The sequence below is a fragment of the Pogoniulus pusillus genome, unplaced genomic scaffold, assembly GCF_015220805.1.
Source record: "Pogoniulus pusillus isolate bPogPus1 unplaced genomic scaffold, bPogPus1.pri scaffold_47_arrow_ctg1, whole genome shotgun sequence".
Classification (NCBI taxonomy): domain Eukaryota; kingdom Metazoa; phylum Chordata; class Aves; order Piciformes; family Lybiidae; genus Pogoniulus; species Pogoniulus pusillus.
Window position 1 is genome coordinate 1,720,949 of NW_026974707.1, and position 27,290 is coordinate 1,748,238.

The 27,290-nt window shown below is 49.8% G+C and overlaps 1 protein-coding gene across 1 annotated transcript; it reads right to left on the reverse strand.

Annotated features, from left to right (window-relative positions):
* Window positions 1–19,991: 19,991 nt before the first annotated feature.
* LOC135174124 (olfactory receptor 14A16-like) lies at window positions 19,992–20,924 on the reverse strand. Its single transcript, XM_064141363.1, has one exon. It carries the CDS (start codon window positions 20,922–20,924, stop codon window positions 19,992–19,994), a length of 933 nt encoding a protein of 310 aa, XP_063997433.1.
* Between the last annotated feature and the right edge of the window lie 6,366 nt (window positions 20,925–27,290).

Consider the following 27,290-nt stretch of genomic DNA (forward strand, 5'->3'; position numbering starts at 1 on the left):
TTGACCCCTCCCCCATCTCCCTTAAGGTTATTGTATTGTTTTTTTTTTCTTCCTCCTCTAGTTATTATCCCTCTTTACATTGTTACACTATAAGAAATACAATTTCATCTTTCCCTGACTTTCAAAGAAAATCTGTGTTGTGGTGAGTTTATTTCTCCCCGGGGGAGGGATCTGCCCTAACCCTGGACATTAACTTTGGTGTTTTTCCAAACGTGGGGCACGATCTTGGTTTGTTTTCTTTTCCCTTTTGACTGATAATCAGAATAAGAACATCAGGGAAAAATGAAGTTGCTTGATATATTCTGGCCTATTATTGCCTCAGTTCTGACTCTATGGGTTCAGCAGTGGTTTACAGCTATGGTGCACTCCCAGGTGTGTTCATCCTTCGCTAAGATGGTCTGGGACTCGGTACAAGCTGTGCTAACGAAGGTTGGATGCTGGGGTCCGGAGGCTGGTGAGAGGCGAGATCAGGGCACTGAACAGTCGACTCAGCAGCTTGCTATACACCAGTACAATTTTATTAGGGTAGTGCAGTGTCTTATATAGTGCTCAGAGGAGGTGTATCCAGCCAGCCTGGGGCTGGCACAAGTGGACAGTACAGATTGGCCCTAAGCCACGTGCAGGGTGCAGATAGGTTACCCTGTGCCAAACAACCTGTGGTTCCCACCCCAGGGGGCTGGCAGGCGTAGGTTGCTCACTTGTCCACAGCCTGCTTCTCATGTTTACAGCTCATGCCCCACTGCAGGAGAAATTCTCCCCCAGAGCAGAGAGGAGAGAAGGCAAAGAGAGGGCAGAGAGCAGCCAGCAGAGAGCTCAGCACCACCCCAGGCTCCAGCGGCCTGCAGCAGGGCTCCCATCTGGGCTGCCAAGTGCTGGGCACCCACTGGGCTGGGCTGGGCTGGGGGTGTGTCGCGGGTGGGGGATTCTGCGCCCTGCACTGATTGGGCAGAGAGGAGAAACTGATTCATGCGAGAGGATATTTACAAAAATCCATTTATTAACTTCAACATTCCAACTCCTGCCCCCAGCCACTGAACTCTGATAGTAACAGGGCTCCTGCACGGTTAGGGAGGCATTATGGGATAGCTGTGTGTTGTGACTTACTAATCACCAGCAAACATTCAAACTAGACACACAGAGAGAGTTCCCCACGGCTCAGTGCCCCCTGGGCTCCTGTACTGTTTGCCCAGCAAAGCTGAGCTGAAACTGCTCTCTGCTTGTCGTGGAACGCAGTTTCGCGGCAGAGTTATGGGGAAAATACGCGAGGCGTTGACTACTTTATCAGTGATTTATTGCAAAGAATGCGAATTCCCTCTTCCCGAAACTACACCACCACTGTGAATTCTTTTGATTGAGATCAAAGCAACATTTCCGAAAATGGCAGATTAAAGAGTCTATGATGTTTAAAGAGAGTTCTTTTGAGTCTCTGAGGTTTGAGTTAACAGTTCGTCAGCTACTCACAGTCTGTAGCTTGGTAGGGAGTCCCTTTCTCCCGGTGAGGGTCCAGGTATGTGCAGGCTTTCCTGCCTCTGTGGCTCAGCGTGTCCGCCCGAGGCGAGGCTAGATCGGCAAGCAGTTTGTTGTCGTTAGAAGTCCGAGGAAGGACAAGACGAGGGTGAGGTCCAGAAAGGCTGGAAAAACCCAGAAGGGCAAGGGCAAGGGCGCAAGGGCCTCGATCCTGGCCTGTCCACCATTTTTATAATGTTCCAAAATAGGACTAGCCCACAATTCGGACCACTTTTACGTTGTTCACATACATTGGTAAAAAAACAGTAAGCAACTTATACAATTGGATAACATTACCTAAACAATATAAAGACCACTCCTCAGGCCAGCCCACCTGCAGGTGCTGGGCAGGCCTAAGATAGTCGTTTCTACTAACCAAAACAATACCCTGTTGTCTGGAAAGCAAGGCCAAGTGAAAGGGAAACATGGCCAGTGTTTACCCTTCACTTACCCTAGGGAGAAATCTTCCCATGGGACTGAAAGATTGTTTTGGTTTTTCGATGCTTCTGGCTTGAATGTGAGGCATTAGAAATCTGCATGACATGGAGACTTTAGAGGGGCTTTTGCTACTCTCCATGACATACTCCACCCCCTGGCTCACATTAAGCCAAGAATCGAAAAAGCAAAAATGAAATACAACTTATATTTAACCATTAACATAACTAATACATAAGCATAACTCTAATTTAAACTAACTTAATACTTATGCCCACCCCCCTGAATAAACAAAGCTTTATTGAATATTTACAAAGCAGAAAACCTGGTATATGCAAAAGCAGTTCAGAAGTCTGGGAGAATCCATCGTGCACTGATACGATGAGTCTTCCCACTTACATCAGTTGCTTCCCAAGCATACAACCCATTTGGTTTTGTCAGGGTCATAGGCACAACTCCAATTGAAGGTAAGTTTACCATTATTGGTTGTCCCACCTGTAATTTGTGTAATGACTGTTGAGAGTGCTGAGATTTATCTGGTGGATGACTAACATTCTCCACTGGATTGTCAGGACAAAATGCCCTTATTTTAGGACTACTATAATTACCCCATCTGTTGTTCACAATGAAAACTGCGTATGGCAAGCGTTTATCCCAGTTACCTTTGGATACCATGGCACGTTTCTTAACCAGAGCATTTGTTCTCTCTACAATACCATTAGCTTGAGGATAATAGGGAGTATGAAACACCCATGTAATCCCTTCACCCTTAGCCCAGTCTTGTACAGAAGATGCTGTAAAGTGAGATCCATTATCACTTTGGATGTACTCTGGCATTGGTAAGACACTAAACCACTGCTTCAAGACCTCAATAGTTTGAGCTCCTGTGGCAGCACTAGTTGCTGTAGCCATGACTAATCCTGAAACCACTTCCACCCCCACCAGTATGTATTTCTTCCCGTGTGAGGGCTTTAAAGGACCCACATAGTCAACTTGCCATGTACTCCATAACCTTTTGTCCTCTCTGATATGCTGTGCTGGAGCTAGATTGGGATGATTTTGTTTAAGCCTGATTCTGCACTGTGGACAAGATGAAATGAGTTCCTTACAGGTACTCATAGAAACTGGCCATCCTCTAGATCTACCTCTAGATTGAAGTAAAGGTCTGCTTTTCCTGAATGACCTCTTTTAATATGAAGCCATTCAGCTAATCTCCACCATTCTCCTTTGTCCTCATCCACTATGTTGATCTTTGCCAGGAAATCAGCTTGATTATTCCAGGTGGTAGCTGGTGTTTGCTTTTTGGAATGCCCTTCTACCCAACCAACCTTGAGGGGTCTGGATCGGCCAATCTCTAATAGCCTTTTCCAGTCTTCGACTCTCCAGACTTCCGCACCTGACACCTTCCACTGATTCGCTTCCCACTGGCAAATCCACTCAGTGGCGCCTTTGAACGTGGAATAAGAATCAGTGTAAATAGTTGTTGCTCCCTTCTCGGCTGCTATTATAAGAGCACACAACTCCCCTACCTGTGCACTGCCATCACCTTCTTCAGTGATGGTCTGGCCTGTAGCAATCTCCAAGGCAGCGGCTTTGTAGTGCCACTTCGCCCCTACCCTCCGAGAGGATGCATCTGTGAACCACACTCCCGATTTGTCGGAGTCTGCGGTCATCTCAGGGGCTACCTGAATAGGAGAAGGCTTATATGGCTGACTAAGCAGAGCTTTATCAGGATTTATGGGTTGCTGAAGTTTGGATACCTTTGTAGGTCCCTCTTTCAGCGGCATCAGCTGTGAAATTCCCTCTAAGTAGGCATACCACTTTCTAACAGTAGCCTTTTGGACAATTCCTTCTGGTGGAGGAGATCCTTTAAGGATCGCTTTTAGCAGAGGAAATGGGCCTTGCACTACAACATCTTGTGTAGTACGAAGCTTTTCTGCTTCCTTAACAGCTCGAGTTAGGGAAAGAAGTCCCTTTTCCCAATCCGAGTACCGAATTTCGGCCTCTTTGAATGCTGTTGAGGAAAACATGAGAGCTCTACTAGGACCATTGGGTCCTCTCTGGAAAATTCCACAGTATGAGGCATTCGCGGAAAAACCCCATTCAGCCCTCAGGGCATCTTTTGGGTGTAAGGGCCCCAACTTCTGATATGCCTTTAGTTCATCCTTTAGAAACCTCAGACTATCAGAATGTTCTGGAGTCCAATCCCAATGCTTGTTCTTCTTAAGCAAATCATACAGAGGACGGGCAATTACTGAGAAACCTGGAATATGTTTCCTCCAGTAACCCAGAGTACCCAACAATTGTTGTAACTCTTTTCTATTTTGGGGTATTTGGCCCTTTTCAATGCTCTGAAGAGTGTCATCTGGCACAGACACTGCACCTGCTATCCACCATGATCCCAGGAATTTTACCTCTTGACTTGGACCTTGACACTTTTCCTTTGGAATTGTCAAACCCTGGCTAGTCAACAGTTCTCGGATATTCTCAGCCACTGCACCAACTTGCTCCTTGTCATTCCCTCCCACCAAGATATCATCAATGTAATGGTACATCTTAACATCCTTAGGAAGCTGAACAGTGTCAAGCAAAGCTGCAAGTGCATTGTGTGCAATGGTTGCGCTGTGTTTGTATCCTTGTGGAAGACGGTTGAATGTGTACTGAATACCTTGCCAGGTAAAAGCAAACTGCGGTTTGTCCTCTTCTCTCAACGGCACCATGAAGAACATGTCCTTCACGTCTAGAGTCGCCATCCAGGTGTGAGAAGCCGCTTGGATTGCTGTCACTGTGGACGAAAGACTAGGAACTGCTGCAGTAAGAGGAGGAGTGTTACTATTTAGCTTCCGGAAATCTACCGTCAATCTCCATCGGCCATTCGATTTTCGGACTGGCCAAACAGGTGAATTGTAAGGAGAATGAGTTCTAGTGATAATCTGTCTCTTCTCAAGATCAGCTATCACTTCAGTGATACCTTGCTTAGCTGCAGCTGGCAATGGATACTGTGCAACACAGGTAATGTGTGACTTTGGCAATGGAGGAGCTGTTTGCAACAAGCGAACACAAGTACGGACTAACCTTTGCCTCTTATTCCTCACTTCATAAGCACCAAAGCTCCATAATGTTCCGTCAGGAAGATGCCATCTTCTACCTGCTAGAACATCAAATCCAAGGATATTATGTTTACACGAGCCCAATGCTAACTCTACCAGGGTACTTCTTTTCTCCCCAGGTAGCCACAGCTGTGCTTTGGCTAAATAGCATGTTTCAGGTTGTCCTGTAACACCTGTTATGTTTACCTTTCTCCGGGATGGCAATATTCTCAGATGCTTTGCTAGTTGTGCATTTAGTACTGTAATTTGTGCACCTGTATCTATTAGGTATTTGACAGCAGCTCTAGTTGGTCCAGTAGGAATCATGATATAGGGTTCAGGTTTTTCAGACCATCGACATTCAGAAACAGAGCGATGAGTGTGGCCTGAATCATTCACCGCCACACCTAGTTTTTTGATTTGTCCTTATCCCCTCCCCGATCAGGAGAACCTGACTTGGTAGGAGACGTGTTTGCAGAGCCTTTCTTACGGTTCTGCTTCACCTTTCCATCACCATTTCCTTTCAGTATCTGTTCTAACAGTTTTTTCATCTCAAACATGGTTTTACTTACAGTACTGAGCTCATTCTTCGCAGGATCACGCTCTGCCTGTTTCCTCTGAAACACATCACGAGGTTTCACTGCATATTTCTGCTCCTGCAGTGGGATTACACCCCTACCTTGAGAATTCGGTACCCAGATTATTCCAGATTCAGAGCGACGATTAAGCTCAGGGCTCCCCCTGGGACTTGATCGTGGGCTCGATCTTGGACTCTCATTAGGGTTACCAAATGTCCAGGCATGTCGTACCGTGTGGTGTTTTCCTTGTGATGCAGAGCTGCTCCTGCCTCTAGACTGCTTCTCCTTCTGAAAGACAGATTCTGGCACAGATAAAGGATCATGATAACCCATTTGTCTCCCTAGAGTGGCTAGTTCTGTAAGCACTTCCCTCCACGTAGGATGATGTACTACACTTTGTGAACTTTGCCCTTCATTCTGTTGTATTGCATCCTCGATTTGTCTCCTTATCCTAATACCTTCAGCCTTTATGAAGCCAGGCATACCCCTTATCAGGGGTCCAAGCCTTTGTGGCTCTACTGGGGCATCCATTGCATGTGCATATAACCCCTTATGATTCACAGCTTGGATACAAGCAACCACAGTAAATGCTTCATTTAACTCGACAGGGGATCTGATCCAAAACTCTGTAGGATCACCCCTGTCTAAAGCCTCATAAGCACTAGCCCAGTGAAAGATCCTAGCACTCAATGCAAGGTCTCCCTCAGGACCATCCCCAAGAAATACCTCAGGTCCCCAGTTAGTTCTCCCCACCTCTTCACGAGATAAGATAATCCTTTCCGCCCCCCTTTGCACCACGCGATACACATACTCAATTATAGGTTCATTAGGCATGCGGGAATAAGTTTCCCTAAGATCATCTATCTGCGTTTCTGTGTACGATTTGATTTTCGTGGTTGTTGTTTTGCCTCCTTTCGGTCCTTGCGAAGTTTCAGACGCGAAGAGAGGATTCACGGAGTAGGTCTTCATTTTGTGGTGCACCTTCTCCACTTCCGTGTCGCTGTCAATAGACGTAACTGCAGGCTGCGACGCGGCATGGTGCTGCACAGGCGTGCCGCTCAGCGCTGGCTGCTCGGGGCGTGGCGGTTGAGAAGATGGCGGTTGTTGTGAAGATGGTTGGGAAGATGGCGGCTGCGGCGGCGCTGCCGATGGTTGAGTTTGAGATGGCATCGGGACCGGCTGGAAAACTGGAACGGACTGAGATTGAGGAGACGGTTGTGCCGGGAAAAGCGGCACTGTAGCCGCTGCCTGCGGTATTGCAAGCAGCTGCTGCGGGACTTGCGGCTGCGACGATTGCGGCTGTGTCTGGGCTATCGGCTCCGTTACTATTAGTAATGGCGCTGCCGGTGGCTGGGGTGCCGGCATCGGCGGAATCACCGGGACTTGAGCTGGCTGCGGCTGAGGCAAAGCGGCGGCTGGCTGGAGCAGCAACAAGGTAGGCTGTCTGGGCACCTCCCGTGGGCACGTTGCCAACCCATACTGTAAAGTCGTCTCTGCCTTGACTTGCGGCTGAGGCAGTAATGGGGCTTGTGACGGCAATAGGGGTGGTTGTGCCGCTGGTTGGGGATTCAGTGGCAAAGGAAGATGCCTTGCTGGCGACATTTTAAAGAAGTCGGGCTCGTGGGAAGGCGTACCGACGCGAGAGACTTTAGGCGGAGAGCGCAAAAGTTGCGACTCTTGGGTCAGAGAGGGGGTAGTTACCGGCTCTTTCCGGTGAACCACGGGCTGCTGTGACTTCTCAGGACATATCGGAGTAAAAGTTGGCAAGCCTAGATAACCAGTTGACTCCCGAGTTCGGGTCGAGAGCTGAGGAGTTTCTGTCCGAGACCCAATACGCGATCGCGGCTGCGGTGTGTCCGCGCGGGAACTAACGATCGATTGCATTCGCGGAGTATTTGCCCGCGACATTCGGCTAACCACTCTGTCTAACTTTTCCTCCACAATTTTTATCCTGTCTTCAGCCACAGCAGGCTCTGCGCGAGAACCCAGGTTTTGCCTGACAGCGTCTTTCAACATCGCCTCTCTCTCTCTCTGCAGCGTCCTGATTTCCTGCCGCGCCTTCTCCAAATGCAATTCTTTCTGGGCATTCTCCGCGTTCAGCTTTTTGACCTCTGACTTCCAAACATCAATCTCATGTTTACAAGCCTCTATATCAGCTTGAGACCTGAACACGCCAACACCCAGATCAAAAAAACTTTCTTTGTCAACTCCCTCGATATCTCCAAAAGTTTCGTAGAGAGACACGATTATATTAGCCGATCTGACATTTATCTGCTCTAAAGACTCATTCGCCGTTGCCGTCACAGCTTTCCTTAGATTTGCCGATTCAAATGCCGAAGCAAATCTAGTATACAGGGCGTCTGCGATATCTGGCACTCTGGCATCTCCTGCTGCGGGAGAACTCCTTCCGAACTGAGCCATTTTTAAACTCGGCTGTTACTTCAGTTTCTCAATCCCACTTCTGACACCAATTCTGTCGAGGAACGCAGTTTCGCGGCAGAGTTATGGGGAAAATACGCGAGGCGTTGACTATCTTATCAGTGATTTATTGCAAAGAATGCGAATTCCCTCTTCCCGAAACTACACCACCACTGTGAATTCTTTTGATTGAGATCAAAGTAACATTTCCGAAAATGGCAAATTAAAGAGTCTATGATGTTTTAAGAGAGTTCTTTCGAGTCTCTGAGGTTTGAGTTAACAGTTCGTCAGCTACTCACAGTCTGTAGCTTGGTAGGGAGTCCCTTTCTCCCGATGAGTGTCCAGGCATGCAGGCTTCCCGCCTCTGCGACTCGGGGTGTCCGCCCGAGGCGAGGCTAGATCGGCGATCGGCGAGCAGTTTGTTGTTGTTAGAAGTCCGGGAAAAAAACCAGAAAGGCTGGAAAAACCCAGAAGGACAAGACGCAGACCCAGAAGGCTAGGGCAAAGGCGCAAGGGCGCAAGGGAGAGCCTCGATCCTGGCCTGTCCACCATTTTTATAATGTTCCAAAATAGGACTAGCCCACAATTCAGACCACCTTTACGTTGTTCACATACATTGGTAAAAAACAGTAAGCAATTTATATAATTGGATAATATTACTTAAACAATATAAAGACCACTCCTCAGGCCAGCCCACCTGCAGGTGCTGGGCAGGCCCAAGATAGTCGTTTCTACTTAACCAAAACAATACCCTGTTGTCTGGAAAGCAAGGCCAAGTGAAAAGGAAACATGGCCGGTGTTTACCTTTCACTTACCCTAGGGAGAAATCTTCCCATGGGACTGAAAGATTGTTTTGGTTTTTCGATGCTTCTGGCTTGAATGTGAGGCACTAGAAACTACACAATATAGCAAAAGCTGAGAGGGCTTTTGCTACTCTCCATGACATAAACTCACAAGGAAAAGGATTGATTCATCAGGAATTAGTTAAGAGAGTTTTGGGAGCATTAAAAGGACCACAGAAAATAGCAATTGTGCATGTAAAAGGTCACCAAAGGGGAACTAATTATCAGATTAGAGGAACTAACATGGCTGATACAGAAGCAAAGAAAGCAGCCAGGAATATACATGTTATATAACAATGGCTGTACAAAATAAGAACTATGGAAAGAGTTTTGATCTAAATGAAAAGGAAAAATTAAAACAAATGGGGGTAGTAGAAAGAGATGGCAAATTTGTACTGCCAGATGGGCAGGAAGTTTTACCCAAGGGACTAGCTGTAGATATACTTACTAGAATACATGAGAAGACTCATTGGGGAGCCCAAGCTTTGGTGGACCATTTTGAGCAACAATATACATGTGCAGGAGTCCACAACTTGGCAAAAGGTGTGATACTTTCCTGTGGAACCTGTCTCAAAGTAAATCATAGCCATAAACAACAGAAGCCCCTTGGCGGGAGACCCCCTGCCTACCAACCCTTCTCGAATATACAAATTGATTTTACTGAATTACCTAAAGTTGGAAGATATAAATATTTATTAGTAATAGTGGACCATCTGACAAATTATGTAGAAGCATTTCCGACTGCTAGAGCTACTGCAAATCAGGTAATTAAAATTTTACTTGAAAACATCATACCAAGATATGGGGTACCTCTAATTATTGACTCAGATAGGGGACCTCATTTCATTTCAAAAAATGTTCGAGAATTGGTCGAAGTATTAGGGATTAAATGGGACTACCATACTCCATGGCATCCACAAAGCTCGGGAAAGGTAGAAAGAATGAATGCAGAAATTAAAAGTACTTTGACTAAATTGATGGTAGAAACAAGGTTATCATGGGTAAAGTGTTTACCAGTGGCATTGTTGATTTTGAGAACAAGACCAAGGACAGATCTGGGGTTATCATCATTCGAAATGTTATATAGGATGCCTTATAGGATTGAGAATGCTCAGGATAATGTATTAATAAGGGACCAAAAATTACAAGAATATATATATCAAAATTGGCTGAACATAGGGAAATGTGGAAAAAGGGATTGATTGTCCAGAGACCACCATTGAATTTGAAAATACATAATATTACACCAGGTGAATGGGTGATGATTAAAACCTGTAAAGAAGAAACTTTGAAACCTAAATGGGAAGGATCTTATCTTGTGTTGCTCACTACAGAAACGGCAGTCCGAACTGCTGAACGTGGATGGACACATGCCAGCCGAATTAAGGGACCAGTGCCACCCCAGTGGAAGATAAGCAGTGTTCCTGGCGACACCAGAATAATCTTGAAGAGATGAATCATGATTTTAGATATTTTTGAATACATTTTTGACCAATTTTGTTCTTTGCCTTTAGGAGTACAGTTTATAATAGCATTTTCAATAGCTGTTTTAATTTCTTTGTTAATATTTTATTTGTGGAGAACTGCAAAGTGTGGATACGGTGTGCGCTCATGAACCAGGAGGACAATTTTGAAAAGGATTGGGCCTTATATGAGAGGTGCATTAGAATTAATGAGGAAAGAAGTTCCACATCCACAGTATCACAGTATCACAGTATCACAGTATCACCAAGGTTGGAAGAGACCTCACAGATCATCAAGTCCAACCCTTTACCACAGTGCCCAAGGCTAGACCATGGCACCAAGTGCCACATCCAACCCTGCCTTGAACTGCCCCAGGGACGACGACTCCACCACCTCCCCAGGCAGCCCATTCCAGTGCCCAATGACTCTCTCAGTGAAGAACTTTCTCCTCACCTCGAGCCAAAATTTCCCCTGGCGCAGCCTGAGGCTGTGTCCTCTCGTTCTGGAGCTGGCCACCTGAGAGAAGAGAGCAAGCTCCCCCTGGCCACAACCACCCTTCAGGTAGTTGTAGACAGCAATAAGGTCACCCCTGAGCCTCCTCTTCTCCAGGCTAAACAATCCCAGCTCCCTCAGCCTCTCCTCGTAGGGCTGTGCTCGAGGCCTCTCACCAGCCTCGTTGCCCTTCTCTGGACACGCTCAAGCATCTCAATGTCCCTCCTAAACTGGGGGGGCCCAGAACTGAACACAGTACTCGAGGTGTGGTCTAACCAGTGCAGAGTACAGGGGCAGAATGACCTCCCTGCTCCTGCTGACCACACCATTCCTGATGCAGGCCAGGATGCCACTGGCTCTCTTGGCCACCTGGGCACACTGCTGGCTCATGTTCAGGCGGGTATCAATCAGCACCCCCAGATCCCTCTCTGTCTGGCTGCTCTCCAGCCACTCCGACCCCAGCCTGTATCTCTGCATGGGCTTGTTGTCGCCAAAGTGCAGCACCCTGCACTTCGACCTATTGAACCCCATCCCCTTGGACTCTGCCCTAATATGTAACCAGGATGTATTAATCATTTGTGGAAAACCAGGGTGTGTTTGTTATCCATTTGTTTGTTTTAGATGCAAGAAGTGCCGAGAAAAGTGGTGGGCTCACTGTAGAGACGGATTTCCTCCTAGAGGAGTGTGTGATATCTGTTATAAAGAAGAAAGGAAGATTACACACCAAACTCTACAGTATTTGGAATCTAGGGATCCTACCTCGGTGTGGGACCCATTGCATTGGATTTACGAAACATTTGGAGTAAATCCCTATTTTTACTGCTTTAGCCCACGGGAATCGATACCTTTTGTAATTGAAATACTAAAGGTCCAGTGCCGAAAGGAAGTTCTAGCTGCAGGGTGCACTGAGAGTATGGTGAAGGCGAAAGCCTGGCCAGCATACCTCAGACGATTGAATACAAAGAATAGGCTGCTTCGAACGGACGATTCTTGCTGCCAAGAAGATGGAACACCTCGTGGCTTGCCGCAACCAAGTCGACGAGCGAGGCAGAAGAAAGTCTGAGCCAGAGCCTGGAATACTAAAAAGACCTTGGCTGAACTTCCTAAGGACTGGTAAGTGGGAAATTAAAAGAACCAAATTATCTAAATTCTTGGTGATTCTTTGCATCTATGCATTCTTTTGGATAATGCCAGTAATAAAAGCAGAAAATCCACATGAACCAGCAAGGTGGATTCTGGTTAATATGGCCTTGAGTAATGGAGATGGCATAATTCAAGAACAAAGGACGCCCAAACCAGGATGGAATTTTACAGTACATCCATATTCATTAAACCCTATTCCTGATGAGTATTTTGATAGAGTCCAAATACCAGGAAAACGAGTAGCTCAATGCAAGGCATTTTATATGTGCCCAGCCTCAAACCCTGGCAAACAGTATTGTAATTACCCAGAACATTATTTTTGTGGGTACTGGGGATGTGAAACTGTAGCATCAGAATGGAAGCCGAAAATAGAAGATAAATTTATAGACGTTGAATGGGGACCTTCTGGATGTAAAAAACCAATTCATGGCCATGATGGAAGTATTCTGGGGCCATGTGGGAACCAAGAATGCAGTGAAATAATTATAAAAGTTAAACAGCCAGGACATAAAGGATGGATAATGGGGAAAATGTGGGGAATTCGATTCTGGGAACCTGGGACAGATAGGGGAAATATATTCAAGATTCAGAAATTACCTGTCCCACATGATCCTGTGACAGTAGGACCAAACGAGTATTTAAATCCAGCATCGGGTTACATGCAGACAACTATCCCCACGACACAGGACCCCCAAGATACAAATAATGCTGGAAATGCATCCCATGAACCTGAATCCTCTGACAAAAATGAATTACAACCAGCTGGATTCGAAAATCTAACTCCATTACAGAGTGATCCATTATGGAATCTGATGAAAACTTCATACCAGGTACTTAATCGAAGTGAACCAAACTTAACTGAAAGTTGTTGGTTATGTTCTAATATGAGACCACCTTTTTGCGAAGCAGTAGGAAGAGCGGAAAGGATACACTGGTCAAAAGGTACTAACCCAGCTGAATGCGACTGGGATGAGCAGAGGAACCAGACCCAGGGAATAACTTTGCAAATGATAAGAGGACAAGGGAAATGTGTAGGAGAAGTTCCTGACAGATACAAACTGTTATGTAATTACACTATTGGAAAAGACGCCTTGGAAAGCGCTAGGAATAGAGCATATCAGTGGATAATTCCAGCAGAAGGAGCCAAGTGGATATGTTCTGATGCAGGAATCACTCCTTGCTTATCCCTCCAGTTTTTTGAGGTATCTCCATTCTGCATACAGGTCTCTATAGTTCCTAGAATTATGTACCATACTCCTGAAGAGGTGTACCATTATTTTGAACGGGGATTACCCATAAGTCCAAGGGAACCCCTCACTGCTATAACTATAGCTGCTCTGTTAATAACAGGAGGTGTGGGAGCAGGAACTGGAATTGCTTCACTAGTGAAAAGTCAGGAAATGAAATCATTACAATTGGCAGTGGATGAGGACCTTAACCGATTAGAAGAGGACATAAAGAAGCTAGCTACCTCAGTAACATCACTATCCGAAGTGGCATTGCAGAATCGACGAGGACTGGATTTGGTGCTATTAAAAGAAGGTGGCCTGTGTGTAGCCTTAAAGGAGGAATGTTGTTCTTATGTAGATCATACTGGAGTGGTGATAGAGTCAATGAATGAGTTACAGAAACGATTAGAGCAACGTAAAAAGGAAAGGGGTGATGGAAAATTATGGTATGAAAATTGGTTTAACACATCTCCATGGACCACAAACATCCTATCCACACTGGCAGGACCAATTATTGTTATAATAATGGTGTTGGTATTTGGGCCATGTATCCTGAACTATATTACAGGCTTAGTTAAAAGTCGCTTTGATACTGCTAAACTGTTTATCTTAGCTCTGAACAGAGACACAGGTTATAACGCTGTACCCACATCAGAAGAGTCTTACAATGAATCAGAAACAGGAATGTAAATAGGTTTCTTTAATAAACAAATGAGAAAAAGAAAAAGGGGGGATTGTAATAGGTGATTGTAATTGTTTAATAAAGAAACATTTTAATAGAATTGTAATAGGTAATTGTAATTATTCAATAAAGAAACATTTTAATAGAATGTGAAGCATGCTTAGCTGCAAACGGCAGTGTATATACAGCTGCTGCAAATCAGGAGATATGCCTAACCTAGAGGTCATGCTATAGGTGGTAATGTGCAAAGAATAAGCTAGCTAATTGCTGAGTATTGCAAAGACTAAAACTTTAGGTACATCCTTAATTTTGAGCTAAGAGAGAACATGCCACATGTGGGACTCGGACATTAATCAGTCATGTTCCAAGGACTAAGCTTTAATTTTGAGAAGTGGGATTCAGGACATTAACCAGCCAAAGGAAGTCCATATGTGGAGACGGGTGAACCAGAGGGCACCTGAGGAGGACTGCTTACTTCATCCTCAGCGACCACCAGAAGGGAAGGCAGACCCTAACCCAAAAGAAGGAACATGCAAAGGATGGGTTTATGTAATTTGCAGGGTGGAACAACGCAGACAACACAGTATAAATATAGGCTAATGAAGAGACTTGCCAGGGCAGTTGGCGGAGCGGTGACTCCCCTGTCGTCCAGCGCTGCAACTTTGCTCATATTCTACTTGCCTAATTGAATCAATTTGTAACCTGGACACTTGGATTTTGAGTCATTCTCAATTTATAACATCACCAGGACGTTTCTGTGCCCTCCCTGCTCTGTCTCTGCTCTCCATGGCCAGCTCTGGAGACACAGAGCCATGGCCTCTGGCACCACAGGGGTACCCTTGGGGTGACTTTTCTGTGTCCTCACCCCCAGGCAGAGTCTCACAAGTTGCACTTTCTGGAGGTTTTCTTCTCTTCCCACCAACACCAAAGGCTTCCTCATCACTGCCCTCCCAGCAGGGGCACAGCACAGCTGCGGTGCCCTGAGCCTGCACTTCAGCAGGTTCCAGAAGCCTCAGTCCCTCTGTGCCTCCACCCCAGTCCTGGCAGATACCCTCTGGAGCCTCTGCAGCTCTTCTCCATTCCTCCAGAACAGGAATTCCCAAACCAGACACCAAGAATCCAGCTGTGGCCACAGCAGTGCTGGGGGCAGGGGGGGACAACCCCCGTGCCTGGGTGGCCACACTCCTGCTGCCACAGCTCAGCTGCTCCTGGCCTTCTGCACTGCCTGCAGGCTTTGCTCCCCCCCAGGGCATTGGCAATAGTCCCTGCCAGAGCCTGCAGTGCCTTTTGCCTGGGGACAGCACAGAGCAGAACCTCCAGCTCCAAACCAACACCCAAGGCCCCTCCCTGCTGCTGCCTCTCAGCTTGGCAGCCACAAGGGATGTCACAGTGGCCAGCCTGGCCCTATGCCTACTTCTGGCCAAGGACACAAAGGGGTTGCAGTTTCAGTGCCCTCACCCCCACGGCCATGTGCCTCCTGCTGCCCTAGGAGCTTCTCAGTGATGTCCCAATGCTGGCCCAAGCCAGCAGCTTGCTTGTGGCTGGCAGCTGAGCAGGCAGCAGAAACCTTTCCATGGGCTTCCAAGCCAGGTCCCTGCTGCTGCCTTTCAGCATCTCCAGCAGCCACAGCCCAGCCCTGTCCTTGCTTCTGTCCCCTCAGGCACTCAGAGGGCAGGGAGGTGACATCCCAGCCCCAAGCTTCTTCCTGCAGGGGCCACCAGGTGCTCAGGGACAGGGACTCACACAAGTGCCTTGCCCACCACAGGCCTTCTGCTGCCTGCTGGGCACACTGGAAGCTGGCAGCCCAACAGCACAGAGCCCAGGCAGGAGTCAGGGCAGGCTTCAGCTGCTGCAGCAAGAAGTGACCTCACAGTCCTTTGCTGCCCTCTTCCTGCTGCTGCCCTCTCAGCTCCTGAGGCAGCAGTGACCTCCCAGCCCCTGCATAGCCCTGTGCCTGCTGCTGGCCCTGAGATGCTGAGGCACAGCTCAGCTCCCCATGGCATTGCTACTCATCTCCTGCTGGTGTCCATCAGCTGCTCAGCCACAGGTCATCTCCTGTTCTTCTTCTAAGGCCATGTGGCTGCTCTGGCACCTGAGAGCCCCTGCCCTGTGCCAGGGGTCAAGCAGAGTCAGTCACATGTGGGAGAAGGTTCAGGTGAGGGATCAAAGCACAGGAGGAAGGTTTGGGCTGAAGTGCCCAGGAAAGGGCTGAGGGCTCAGAGCTGCCTTGGAGGTCTGGGTCTCAGGGCAAGGCTGAGAAGAGGCTTTGTTGTCCTGCTGAGGGTGCTTGGCAGTGCTCAGCTGAGGGTCATTTCTGAGTGACAGGGCTTGGGCTGAGTGCTGGGATTAAGATCAAGGAGTTTGTGCCAGAGATAAAGGATGAGGCCAGGATGGGCAATGGTGGCAGTGGCAGAGAGGTTTTTGGCAGGAACTCAGCATTCAGGGCTGAGCTGAGGGATGGGCTCAGCTTGTTTGGGTTAGAGCAGGAGCTTGGGTGAGTGTGGTGGAGAGTCCCAAAGGTCACAAAATAGGCATGAGCATATCCTGGCTTGTCTGGACATGTTTGCCTGCCTGTCTGCATTGCAGCCAGAGGTGGGAAAAGAGCACAAAGGAAACCCAAGACAGCCCAGTCTGGTTCAGTCTGGTTGCATGAGAGGGGTTCCATAAGAGCCACGCCCCTGTCGTGTGCCAGGCGTCTGCGCCTTACCACTTCTAGAGGAGAGCAGCTGATGGGTTCCTCCTTCTCTGGGTACATTTGGGTGACTGCCAAGAGGTGATTGGGTGATATTGTGGCCAAAGAGACCATTGGCCTCGGGCATTGCTCCACAGAAGGGGTAAGCAGGTAGATAAGGAGCTTGCATGCTCGGTCGCTCCCCTGCCTGCCTCTCCCCGCTTGTGTCTGCTGCTGTTTTGCCGCTGCTGTGTGACACTTTGCATGGTAACCACTTGGTCTGCCTGCAATTTTCGACCTCCACCTCAGCCTGCAGTGCCAGCCCAGAGAGGGTCGCTGAGCCCTGGTGCACCAAATCAGGCCACCTCAGCCTCCAGCCTGGATCCTCCTCTGCCCAGGCGGCTGAACGTCCAATGAGCTTCTGAGAAGCCACGGAGGGACTCTGCCCATGTCCGTGAAGTCTCCTCAGGCAGCGTGTCCTGATCTTGATGCAGCAGCCCAGCCACACCACAGCCCACCTGGAATTCACCACAGCCCTTCTATTGTGTATTTTCCTGGGTATGCTTTGGACCCCAGACATTAAGAGTGAGGACCAGGAGTGTTCTGAATTCCCTTTGGTCAAGGTGCTGAAAGAATTTGGTTGAGCTCACAAGCGGTGAGTGAAGCCAAAAGACTTCTCTACCAAAGCCATCTCTAAACCCTTCTCAGAGTTCTATTGTGCAGAGACATTCTGTAAGGCAGTTCTGCTAACCACACCCAAGCACTTGTGTGCAGAGGTGTAAATGAGTTTGGGGAATTCTCTTTGTATGTATCAATGAATTCTTTAATAACCTTTGCATTGGCCTCACTGCATTTCACCCCAAACTCAGGTTCAACTACCCCCTTCCTAACAGTGAGGGAACGAGCAGGGGGTAGGAGAAGGGATCTGGGACACTGGCTAGAGAGAGTGTGAAAGGCCTAAGGAGTACTGGGTGAGGATCAGGGCATCCAGTGTGTAATGGGGTGGAGCCAAGTGTGTATGGGGAAGGTGTTCCAGGATCCAGTTTGCACTGGGAGAGAGGCCAGGCTGTGCTGAGAGGGCCTAAATCAATGCAGGTTGTACTGGGAAGAGACTCAGTCTGTCCTGGAGGGAGGCAGTTGGATCTAGTTTGGACTGGGGCAAGTGCCAGTATCTAGTGGGAAGAGATCAGAGGCTGCACCTGGCACTAGGACAAGGCCCAGTCTGTACCAGGTCAGGATTAGGATGTTCAGATTGTACTGGGAGGGGATCAGTCTGCACTGGCAGAGGCCATGGGATCAGATTTTACTGGCAGCTGTCAGCAGCTCTATCAGGCAGAGCCAAGTGATGCTGTCAGTGCTGGGAGTGAGCCCATTCTGTCCTGGGCTGGGCTACCATAGCAGTTAGCAGTGGTAGAGCCAAATCCAAACTGGGAGGGGGAAAAGCAAAGCAGTTTGCACTGGCTTATGGCCCAGTGTGGGCCAGGAGGGAATCAGCAGATCTGATTTGTGCTGGAAAAGGACCAGAGTGAAGTGGGATGGTGCTGAGGGGTGCAGGTCGTACTGGGAGTGAGTTCAGGGTGTACTGGGAGGGGTCAGAGAATCCATTGTGCATTCAGAGGGATCCAGGCACTCCTGGGAGGGTCAAGGGGATCCAGTTTGTACTGGACTGCAGCCCAGTCTGTGCTGGGAAGGCATTAGGGGAACAAATGAAACTGGGACCAGGAGACTTTAATGGGATCTGTCCTTGGAGACTTTAATGGGATCTAGTTTGGACAGGGATGGGATCCAGTCTGTAGTGGGAGGGGATCAGAGGATCCAGTTTGTAATGTGACTTGCCCAGACTGCACTGGGAGAGTTTAAAGGCACCCAGGCTGGACCTGGTACATTGCCCAGTGTGTGCTGGGAGGGGGTCAGGGTATGCAGTTTCTACTCTGACAGGGCCCAGCCTGTACTGAGAGGGCTTAAAGGCATCCAGCATGTGCTGGGCATCAGGGGTGAAGTTTGTACTTGGATGAGACTGAAGCAGTACTGCCATGGGACCAGGGGACCAATGTGCACTGGGATGGGGTCCAGTGTGTACTGGGAGGGGAAGAGTGGATTCAGTCCATACCAGAGCTTGTCCTGCCTGTACTGGGAGAGGTTAAAGGGGCTCAGTTTTGACTGAGATGCTGCCAGGTCTATGCTGGCAGGAGATCAAAGAATCCAGTTTGTAGTGGGACAAGGCTTGGTCTGTCCTTGGAAGGTGTCATGGAGGTGGATTCTCAGCACCTAGGCTGGATTTGGCAGAGGGGAGAAATTAATTGGGGTGAGATAATATTCTGTAAAAATAGATATTTATTAAACTCAATGTTCTGGACTCTGCCACCCCCAACCACTGTATATAATTATTAAAGGATTCTTTACACAGTTATGAAAACTTTCCAGGATAAAATATGTACAGGAACTTATTAACAACCAGCAAACACTCCAACTACAAACAGAGAGAGGAGCTTTCCCTGCAGCTTAATGCCCTTTGGGGTCTCTATGCTATTTGCCCAGCAGAGTGAGCTGGAAACTGCTTCTGCTCCATGGCAGAGGTAACAGATATTACAGAGGCATTAAAGCTTTTACTCACAACTCTTATTCATCAATAATCACCCTCTGGGACTACGTCACAGCCTTTGCCAGTGTCCAAACTTCAGGGGATCTCTGCCCATGGACTTTGAGGCTGGAATCCTCCTGGCTTGAGAGGAAAGGATGAATCTTCCCAGCTTCTGGGGAAATGACAGTCTGTGACCTGGTTCTCCTGGCGATGGATGTAATCTCTGCCTTGGTGCTGCTGGCGTCTTGTGGATGCTGTGTCCAGGGACTCCAGCAGGCAGGATCTCAGGTACAGGAGGAGGATATTGTGCTGTCTCTGGCACTGTTCTCACATGGCTAACAGGCTGTGTGTGTGCAGACAATCCAGAGTCTGCTTCCTGGCTATCTCAGTGGCAGTGGCGCTTACCAGACAGTGATAGGCAGCAGCATGCAGGATGTGCACAGCTGCTGGGAGTCTGAGCTTAGTAGGTAAAGGCAATGCAGGATCTGGTCCTGATAACACAGTGGTGTGCAGATGTGCACAGCTGGCTGGAGACTATAGGCTCCTCATATATATATAGGCAGGCCTAAGTAAGCCCTGCAAGAAAGGTACACAGGCAGGTGAGCTGCGAGTGGGTCTGAGCCTCTGAGCATTGGAGCTATGCAATGGAGTCCGAGCGAGGGGGTCTGAGCGGCTGAGCCAGAGGGTCTGAGTGGCTGAGCACTTTGTGTGCCTGTGCACCCCTATTTAATGAATGTGGGCTGAGATTAATGGCAACACCACAAAGAGTGAATGTCCAGCACAAAGAGCAAAAGCTGGAGAAGCCAGACTGGGCCTGCACTGAGTGCCACCAGAGCTGCTCTGCAGCAGGAGACAAAGAGTTTATTGCTTCTGAAAGCATCCAGGGAGCAGTTTGCTCAGGGCAGCCTTCAGCTGCTGGTTCCTCAGGCTGTAGATGAGAGGGTTCACTGCTGGGGGCACCACTGAGTACAGAACTGACACAACCAGGTTTAAGGATGGGGAGGACATGGAGGGGGGGTTCAGGTAGGCAAAGAAGCCAGTGCTGAGAAACAGGGAGAGCACAGCCAGGTGAGGGAGGCAGGTGGCAAAGGCTTTGTGGCGTCCCTGCTGAGAGGGCATCCTCAGCACTGCCCTGAAGATCTGCACATAGGACACCACAATGAACACAAAACAGACAAAGAATAAACAGGCTCCAGCCACAATGAGCCAAACTTCCCTGAGGTAGACTGTGGAGCAGGAGAGCTTGAAGATCTGGGGGATCTCACAGAAGAACTGGTGCACAGCATTGCCCTGACAGAGGGGCAGGGAAAATGTATTGGCTGTGTGCAGCAGAGCATAGAGAAGGCCACAGGCCCAGGCAGCTGCTGCCATGTGGGCACAAGCTCTGCTGTCCAGGAGGGTGCCATAGTGCAGGGGTCTGCAGATGGCAACGTAGCGGTCGTAGGCCATGATGGTGAGGAGAGAAAACTCTGCTGAAATGAAGAAGAGAAAGAAAAAGACCTGAGCAGCACATCCTGCATAGGAGATGATCCTGGAGTGCCTCAGGGAATTGGCCAGGGACTTGGGCACAGTGGTGGAGATGGTGCCCAGGTCAAGGAGGGTGAGGTTGAGGAGGAAGAAGTACATGGGGGTGTGCAGGTGGTGGTGCCAGGCGATGGTGGTGATGATGAGGCTGTTGCCCAGGAGGGCAGCCAGGTAGGTGGCCAGGAAGAGGCAGAAGTGCAGCAGCTGCAGCTGCTGTGTGCCTGCGAATGGCAGGAGGAGGAACTCAGTGATGGAGCTGCTGTTGGACATTGTCAGCCTCTGGCCACGCAGACCTGTCCAAGGAGGAAAAGCAGTGACAATTTAGGGGACACTTCCCTCTGGAAACAAAGGTGCAGTGCCCACAGGACAGCCTCTGCCTCAGCTGAGTGAGGAAGGGCTCAGCTCATGCCCCATCCCCACCAACCACTGGCAGGCTTCAGCACAGCTTCCAATGCAGCTTGGACACTCAGCTGCCATGAAGACACCTCCGGGGCAGGACCTCCAGTGTCAGTGTCAGAGCACAAAGTGACCACAGCCCAGCCCCAGTCCCACACAGCAGGAGTCCTGTGGCTCGAGGGAGACTCAGGGAGCAGCACTGCAGAGCTCTGCAAACAATGAAGTGAAGGCACAAAGGCAGAGGGGCTTGGTGTGAAGCCTTCTCCTTGCCCTGCTCTGCTCCCTGCACCTCACACGCTGCAACTGAAGAGCTTTGATCACCCTTCTGTGTGCACACTGCAGGAGCCTCCAGCTGCATGTGCAGATGCCAAGGCCATGACTCATGAGCTGGAGCCCACAGCTTTGAGGGCACTGCCTCTGCTGGGCAGGAGAGGAGACCAAAAGGTTGCACTGGGAAAAGTGTCTGCAGGGCAGAGAGTGGCCCAGAGCTGCCTGATGCCCCTTGCCAGGCTTCTTGGCAGCAGATCCCTCTCCATCTGCCTGCCCATGTCTCTGCTGCCTGCAGCTGTCCCTGCCACCAGCTGCTTCTCTGTGCCCAGGTCTCTCCCTGCTCCCTGCTGACAGATCCCATCCCACCTGCTGTGTGCTCAGCTCTACCCTGCAGACCCCTCCCAGCAGCTGGGCACTGCCCAGGCTGATCTGGAGCTGTGCAGAGACTCAGGAGCAGCTCAGGGAAACACCAAGGGGACCTGAGGCTTCAGTGTCTTCTGCAGAGTGGAGAACTAAATTCCAGTCTCACCCTGCCCACCAAGGAGAGCAAACTCCAAGGCCAAGACTCCTTCCCTTCCAGGAAAGGCCTCTCAGAAATGCCCAGGGGGGAGCTGCAGCTGGGAGCAAACCTGACCCATGCAGCACCCTCTGCTCAGCAGAAGGTCTCTGCCCTCCTCTGCCCTGCCCTGCCCTGCCAGGGATGGCTTCTTCCACCCTCAGCTTCTGCCCACAGTGCCATGAGGAGCTCTGCAGGCAGGCTGAGAGCTGAGGCTGGCAGGCAGCAGAGTCCCAGCCCCAGCACACAGCCCCTGGGCTGCAGGGACCCTGCTCTGCAGGACAGCCCTGCCCACCCCTGCCTGCAGCCCAGGGCTGCACAGCTCTTCACAATGGCCTGAGGAGAGCCTCTGGGCAGGGAGTCCTCCTAACAGACCTCATCAGCTGTGGCTGTGCCAGCTGCAGGAGATGCCTCCAGGACCTGTAGCTGCACTGCCCTGCACCCACAGACTCACCCTGTCACGGACTTCTCCTCCAGTTAGCTCTCAGCATCCTCCTGGTCCTGGCCACCCTGAAGCTCTCTCTGCCTCCCTCATCTGCCTGAGATGCCCTGGCACTGCCCTCAGCCCTGCTGTGCTGTGCAGAGGAACTGCTCCTGGACAGAGCTGTCTCTTTTCAGTGCTGCCTCCTTTCAGCAGCTCCCTGCAGCCCAGGAGCCCAGCCCAGATCAGCAGCAGAGGAGCAGCCCTGGGCATGTTAATGACCTCTCTGGTGGCTTTGGTGCCAGGTAAGCCTCAGAGGCTGAGAGGAAGATGATGAAACCTCTCCAGAAGTTGAAACCAGCTTCAGACTCTGAAGTTTCTTGCAGTTGTTAATGGGTCCCAGTGAGGACACTACTGGGAAGGTGTCCTCAGGTTCTGGTTAGGGCAGAGAACTGGAGGCAGTGCTGAGAGATCAGCACAAGCAGGGGAAGGTGGCTCTGATGCTGAGCACACCTGGAGGGCTTTCATGAATCCAGAGGACCAAGCCTTGACCTGCACACCCTGGCAAGGGAGATCCTGTCCCTCCCTCAGTCCTCAGGGCACTTGCTGAGGCAGTAGGATGTGGACAGGAGCAATGCCAAGGGCAGGACTGTTATGCAGGGGCCAGTTGAGATCTGAGTTTGGGCTGAAATACAATGAGGCCAATTCAAAAGTTATTAAATAATTTATTAATATATACAAAGAGAATTCCCCAAACTTATTTACAACTCTGCACACAAGTTCTTGGGTGCTGTTAGCAGAACTGTTTCACAGAATGTCTCTGCCCAATGGGATTTGGAAAGGTTTAGAAATGTCTTTGCCAGAGTCTGGCAGCTTCATTCACCGCTGGTGAGGTTAACCAAACTCCTGTAGCAGCTTGAATGAAGGATTCAGGACACTCACAGGTCCTCAGTGCTAATGTCTGTGGCCCAAAGCACAGGCAGGGAAATGTTCAACAGAAGTGCAGTGATGAAGTCCACCTGGGCTGCGATGTGGAATAGGCTGCTGGCTGAGGTGGATGAGGTGGCTGAATTGGCTGAGGTGGCTGAGGAGGCTGAGGTGACTTAGGCAGCAGGTGAGCGGCAGATGGGCGAGGAAGGAAGGAGCAGGCAAGCTCCTTATTCACCTGTTCACCCCCTTTTATAGCACAGTGCCCGAGGCTAATGGTCTCATTGGCCACACAATCACCCAATCACCTCTGGCAGTCACCCAAACATACCCACAAAAGGCAGACCCCACAGGCTGCTCTCCTCCAAACATGGGGGGCGCAGACGCCTTGCACATGACAGGGGCGTGGGGCTTATGGAACCCCTCTCATGCGACCAGACTAAACCAGACTGGGCTGTCTGGGTTCCTTTTGTGCTGTTTTCCTGCCTCTGGATGCAAAGCAGACAGGCAGTAAACATGTCTGGACAGGACAGGACATGCTCAAGCCCATTTTGTGACCCCTGGGACTCTCCACCACAAGGACTATGGCACAGACCCTGCCAGGCTCCTGAGGATGGACAAGGAGGCAATGAGGCCAATACAGCCTGGGCTACAATGCAGCACAAACTGGATTCCCTTGATGCTCCTGGGACTCACTGGATCCCTTCCAATTGGGACATGGATACTCTGAACCCCTCCCAGTACACACTGTGCTCCTTCCCAGGACTCGCTGGACCCTTGGCACCATCCCAGGGCACTCTGGGACATTTCCTAGTACAAATCAGACCTCCTGATCACCTCCAATCTAGACCAGGCCACACACCAGTACAGACTGCTTTGGTTTTCCCTTTCTCAGTTCAGGCCTGGCTCTCTACCACTGCTAACTGCTATTGTAGCCCACTCCCTGTGCCCCTCTCAGCACAGCCTGGCCTCTGTCCCAGCACAAACTGGATCCTCAGACACCTTCCCCATACTCACTGGGCCCAGACCCATTACAAACTGGATCCCCTGATCCGCTCCCAATGCACCTTGAGCCTCTCACACTCTCTCTAGCCAGTGTCCCCAAGCCCTATATGCCTAACCACTGCTCCTCCTCTGACCTCAGGCCCCTTCTCTACCCAGAAGGAGCTGAGCCCATTCCTCACCTCACCCCTTCAACCTCAGTCCCCCCATAAACCATCCCTGCCCCTAATTCTACCTCCATTGCTCATCCTGGCCCCAGCGCTTTCCCTTTGCATTGACCACTTGGCCTTACCTGCAGGACTCAGCCCAGCCCCAACCCAATCCCTGCTCCTCACAGCTGGCCCTCACCTGAACCATGCCCAACACCATCAAGAGGCCACCAAAGGCTCTCCTCAGCCTTTGCCTGGGCCCCAGCACTCAAAGGCATCTCTGAGCCTTCAGCCTTCCCATGGACACCTCAGCCTCAAACCTCCTTCCTGTGCTCTGAACTCTCATCTGTAACCCATTTCCACCCCTGACTGACTCTGCTTGGCCTCTGGCACAGGGCAAGGGCCATGAGCTGCAGGAGCAGCCACATGGCCTTGAAAGAGGAGGTCTGGAGGAAGAAGATTGGCCAGGATGGACTTTGGAGGCTCTCCATATGAAGCTGCAGGCTCAGGGAGTGCTGTGCTGCTGCCTCAAGGCTGCTGTGAGCTGCTGGAACTTTCTTGGGTGTGGGCAGAGAAAGAAGCCTTTAGGAAGTGCATCTTGGAAGGTTCAGGCTGGGGCTGAGGATAGAAATGTCACTCAAAGGGTAAAGCTGTGGTGCAAGAGGGGAGCTAGGAGTGTGGGCAGCTCATGTCTGGCTGTGTGCCAAGGCAACTCCAGCAAGGGTGGAGAGCCCTGAGGGAAGGAGTGGAACTGTCAGGGGGAGAGCTGGCTGGGGAAGTAAGATGGGAGCCTGAAGGGCAAGAGGTGCAGGCATGGGACAGCACAGGACAGGCTGCTGTGGGGATGGCCAAGGGCTCTGGCCAGGCTGAAAGGCCCAAGAGGATTGAGGTCTTTGTCCCCTTGGCTCTGGCAGTTGCTTCTGCTCCCATGGCTGGGGAGATGAAACTTTGTCTTGAGGCTCTCAGGCACTGCCTTGGCAAGGCCTGAGGGTCAGGGCTTGGCCTTTCTGCTTCACAAACCAAGCCCAGGCTTTTCTGGCCTGCGCTTTGCCTTTGCCTGCCTGCACTCATGGCCTCCAAGGAGCTGCTCTAACAAGTCCCTGGGGAGGCTTTCTCAGGAACAACCCCCAGTGGGGCCCATCAAAGCTTCAAGGTTCTTTGAGTTTTTCTTCTGCCTTAGACTCCTTGAGAGGTCTCTTCAGTCTCCTGGCAGCTCCTCAAGTTCATGCAATGAGCCTCAAGTGCCCTCAGGAGCTGTTTTTCTCTCTGCAGTTATCTACAAGCTGTCAGAACACAGCAAACACAGCTCAGTGCTCATGGCAAAGGGAAGTATTTGATTATCTCTCAGGTGAGAGGAGAGTGAGAGCAGCACCCAGCAAGTGAGAATGCTGCAGGCTGTCTGCTCAGGAGGTCTGGCCTGGCAGGAGAAGCTGTCCCTTGAGGGCTGACATTGAATGGGCAACTTCACTGCCCACCCTCCCAACCTCCCCATGCCTCTCACTGCCCACCTGGCGCTTCCCTCCCTGCTCCTTGCATCAGACTTCTGCACTGTTCCTGCCATTTTGTCTTTAACTGCCATACTACTGTGGCCTTGTGTGAATTCCTTCCTGCATCTGTAAAGGCAGTGACCACGTTCTGCAGAGCAGCAAAGGACTGTTTTGGCTTAGCTATCCAGCTCTGCTGACCCATCCATTGAAGTGTGTCAGACTTTAATGCCTGCAGAGAAATGTGCCCTGAGAAGTTCAGAAGACTGCTCTGCAGCTCCTCTGACTGTTGCAAGAACCATTCTCGGTCGTCTCGTTTGATTGGAAGTCTTATGGTACCAGGTTCAGTTCTGGCAGTGTCCAATACTCACCTCCTGCCCTTTTTAATCAGTTGAGCCATCATCTCAAGCTGTGTTTCTACTGTTTCCCATGGCTGCATAGGTGCAAACAGCCATTCTAGAACACACAGTCGCTCCCTGTTCTGGTTTTGCACTGCGTGGTGGCTGCACAAACACAGTGCATGCCTGCGGAGGCAGGAATGGGCAAGTCAAGAGACGACTCAATATGAGTTAGTGCATTGCCAGCATCAGGCTGTTTATAGTTGGTGCATAGGTGTGCTAGTCTGGAGCAAGCTAGAATGTTTTGGTAAAAGAACTAGATAATGGGCAGTGAAAAGGTAAACAATTGTGTCTCTTTGCTCACAGTCCTGCTGAGAGCTCTGGGAAGAAGAAGTAAAACATTCTCCATTTTGGTTTTTCATTCTGCCTTTGCCTTCAGACCTGGTCACATCTCCTTAACCCCATTGCCACTAACCTTGCTCCCTAACCTCTTGGCTGCACCTCTATTCTTCCTGGGAACTGGGGTAAGGTTGAGAGGGCAAGGGGAGGTGTTGGGGTGGTTTGAGAGCCCCTCCTGGGGACTCAGGTTTCTGGGAGGGGAGTTGTGCTTCTGTATTGTTTATCCTTTGTATATTTCTGTATATAATTGTATATATTGTAAATAGCTGCTTGTATATTTGCTGCTGTAAAATAAACAGCTTCATTTATATTCCTGGAGGCCGTCTGAGTTAGCTGGGGCAATTCCAAAAGTGTGGGGGGGCGGGGAAGAGCCCAAACCATCACATTTTTAATTGGCTTTCCCAACGTGGGGCTAAATTTTTTGAGTGACTGTTAATTGGCTCTGGGAATTGAAATGGAGCTAGTAAGGCAGCTGTTGTACTTGTGTGGGGCATTACTCTGGTCTGGTTTTGTTTTCTTGGCATTTAGTTGGGTAAAGGCTCAAATTGTTGCTTATTTCATAGATTTAGCTTATAAGAAGGCTAAAGCCAAAGTTTCAAGCATGTTCTGGAGCTGGGGTGATTTTATCGTTGGTTATGCTGGTTTTAATGTCTCTGAAACCTTACCAGTAACATTACAGGAGCTCTTGTCAATA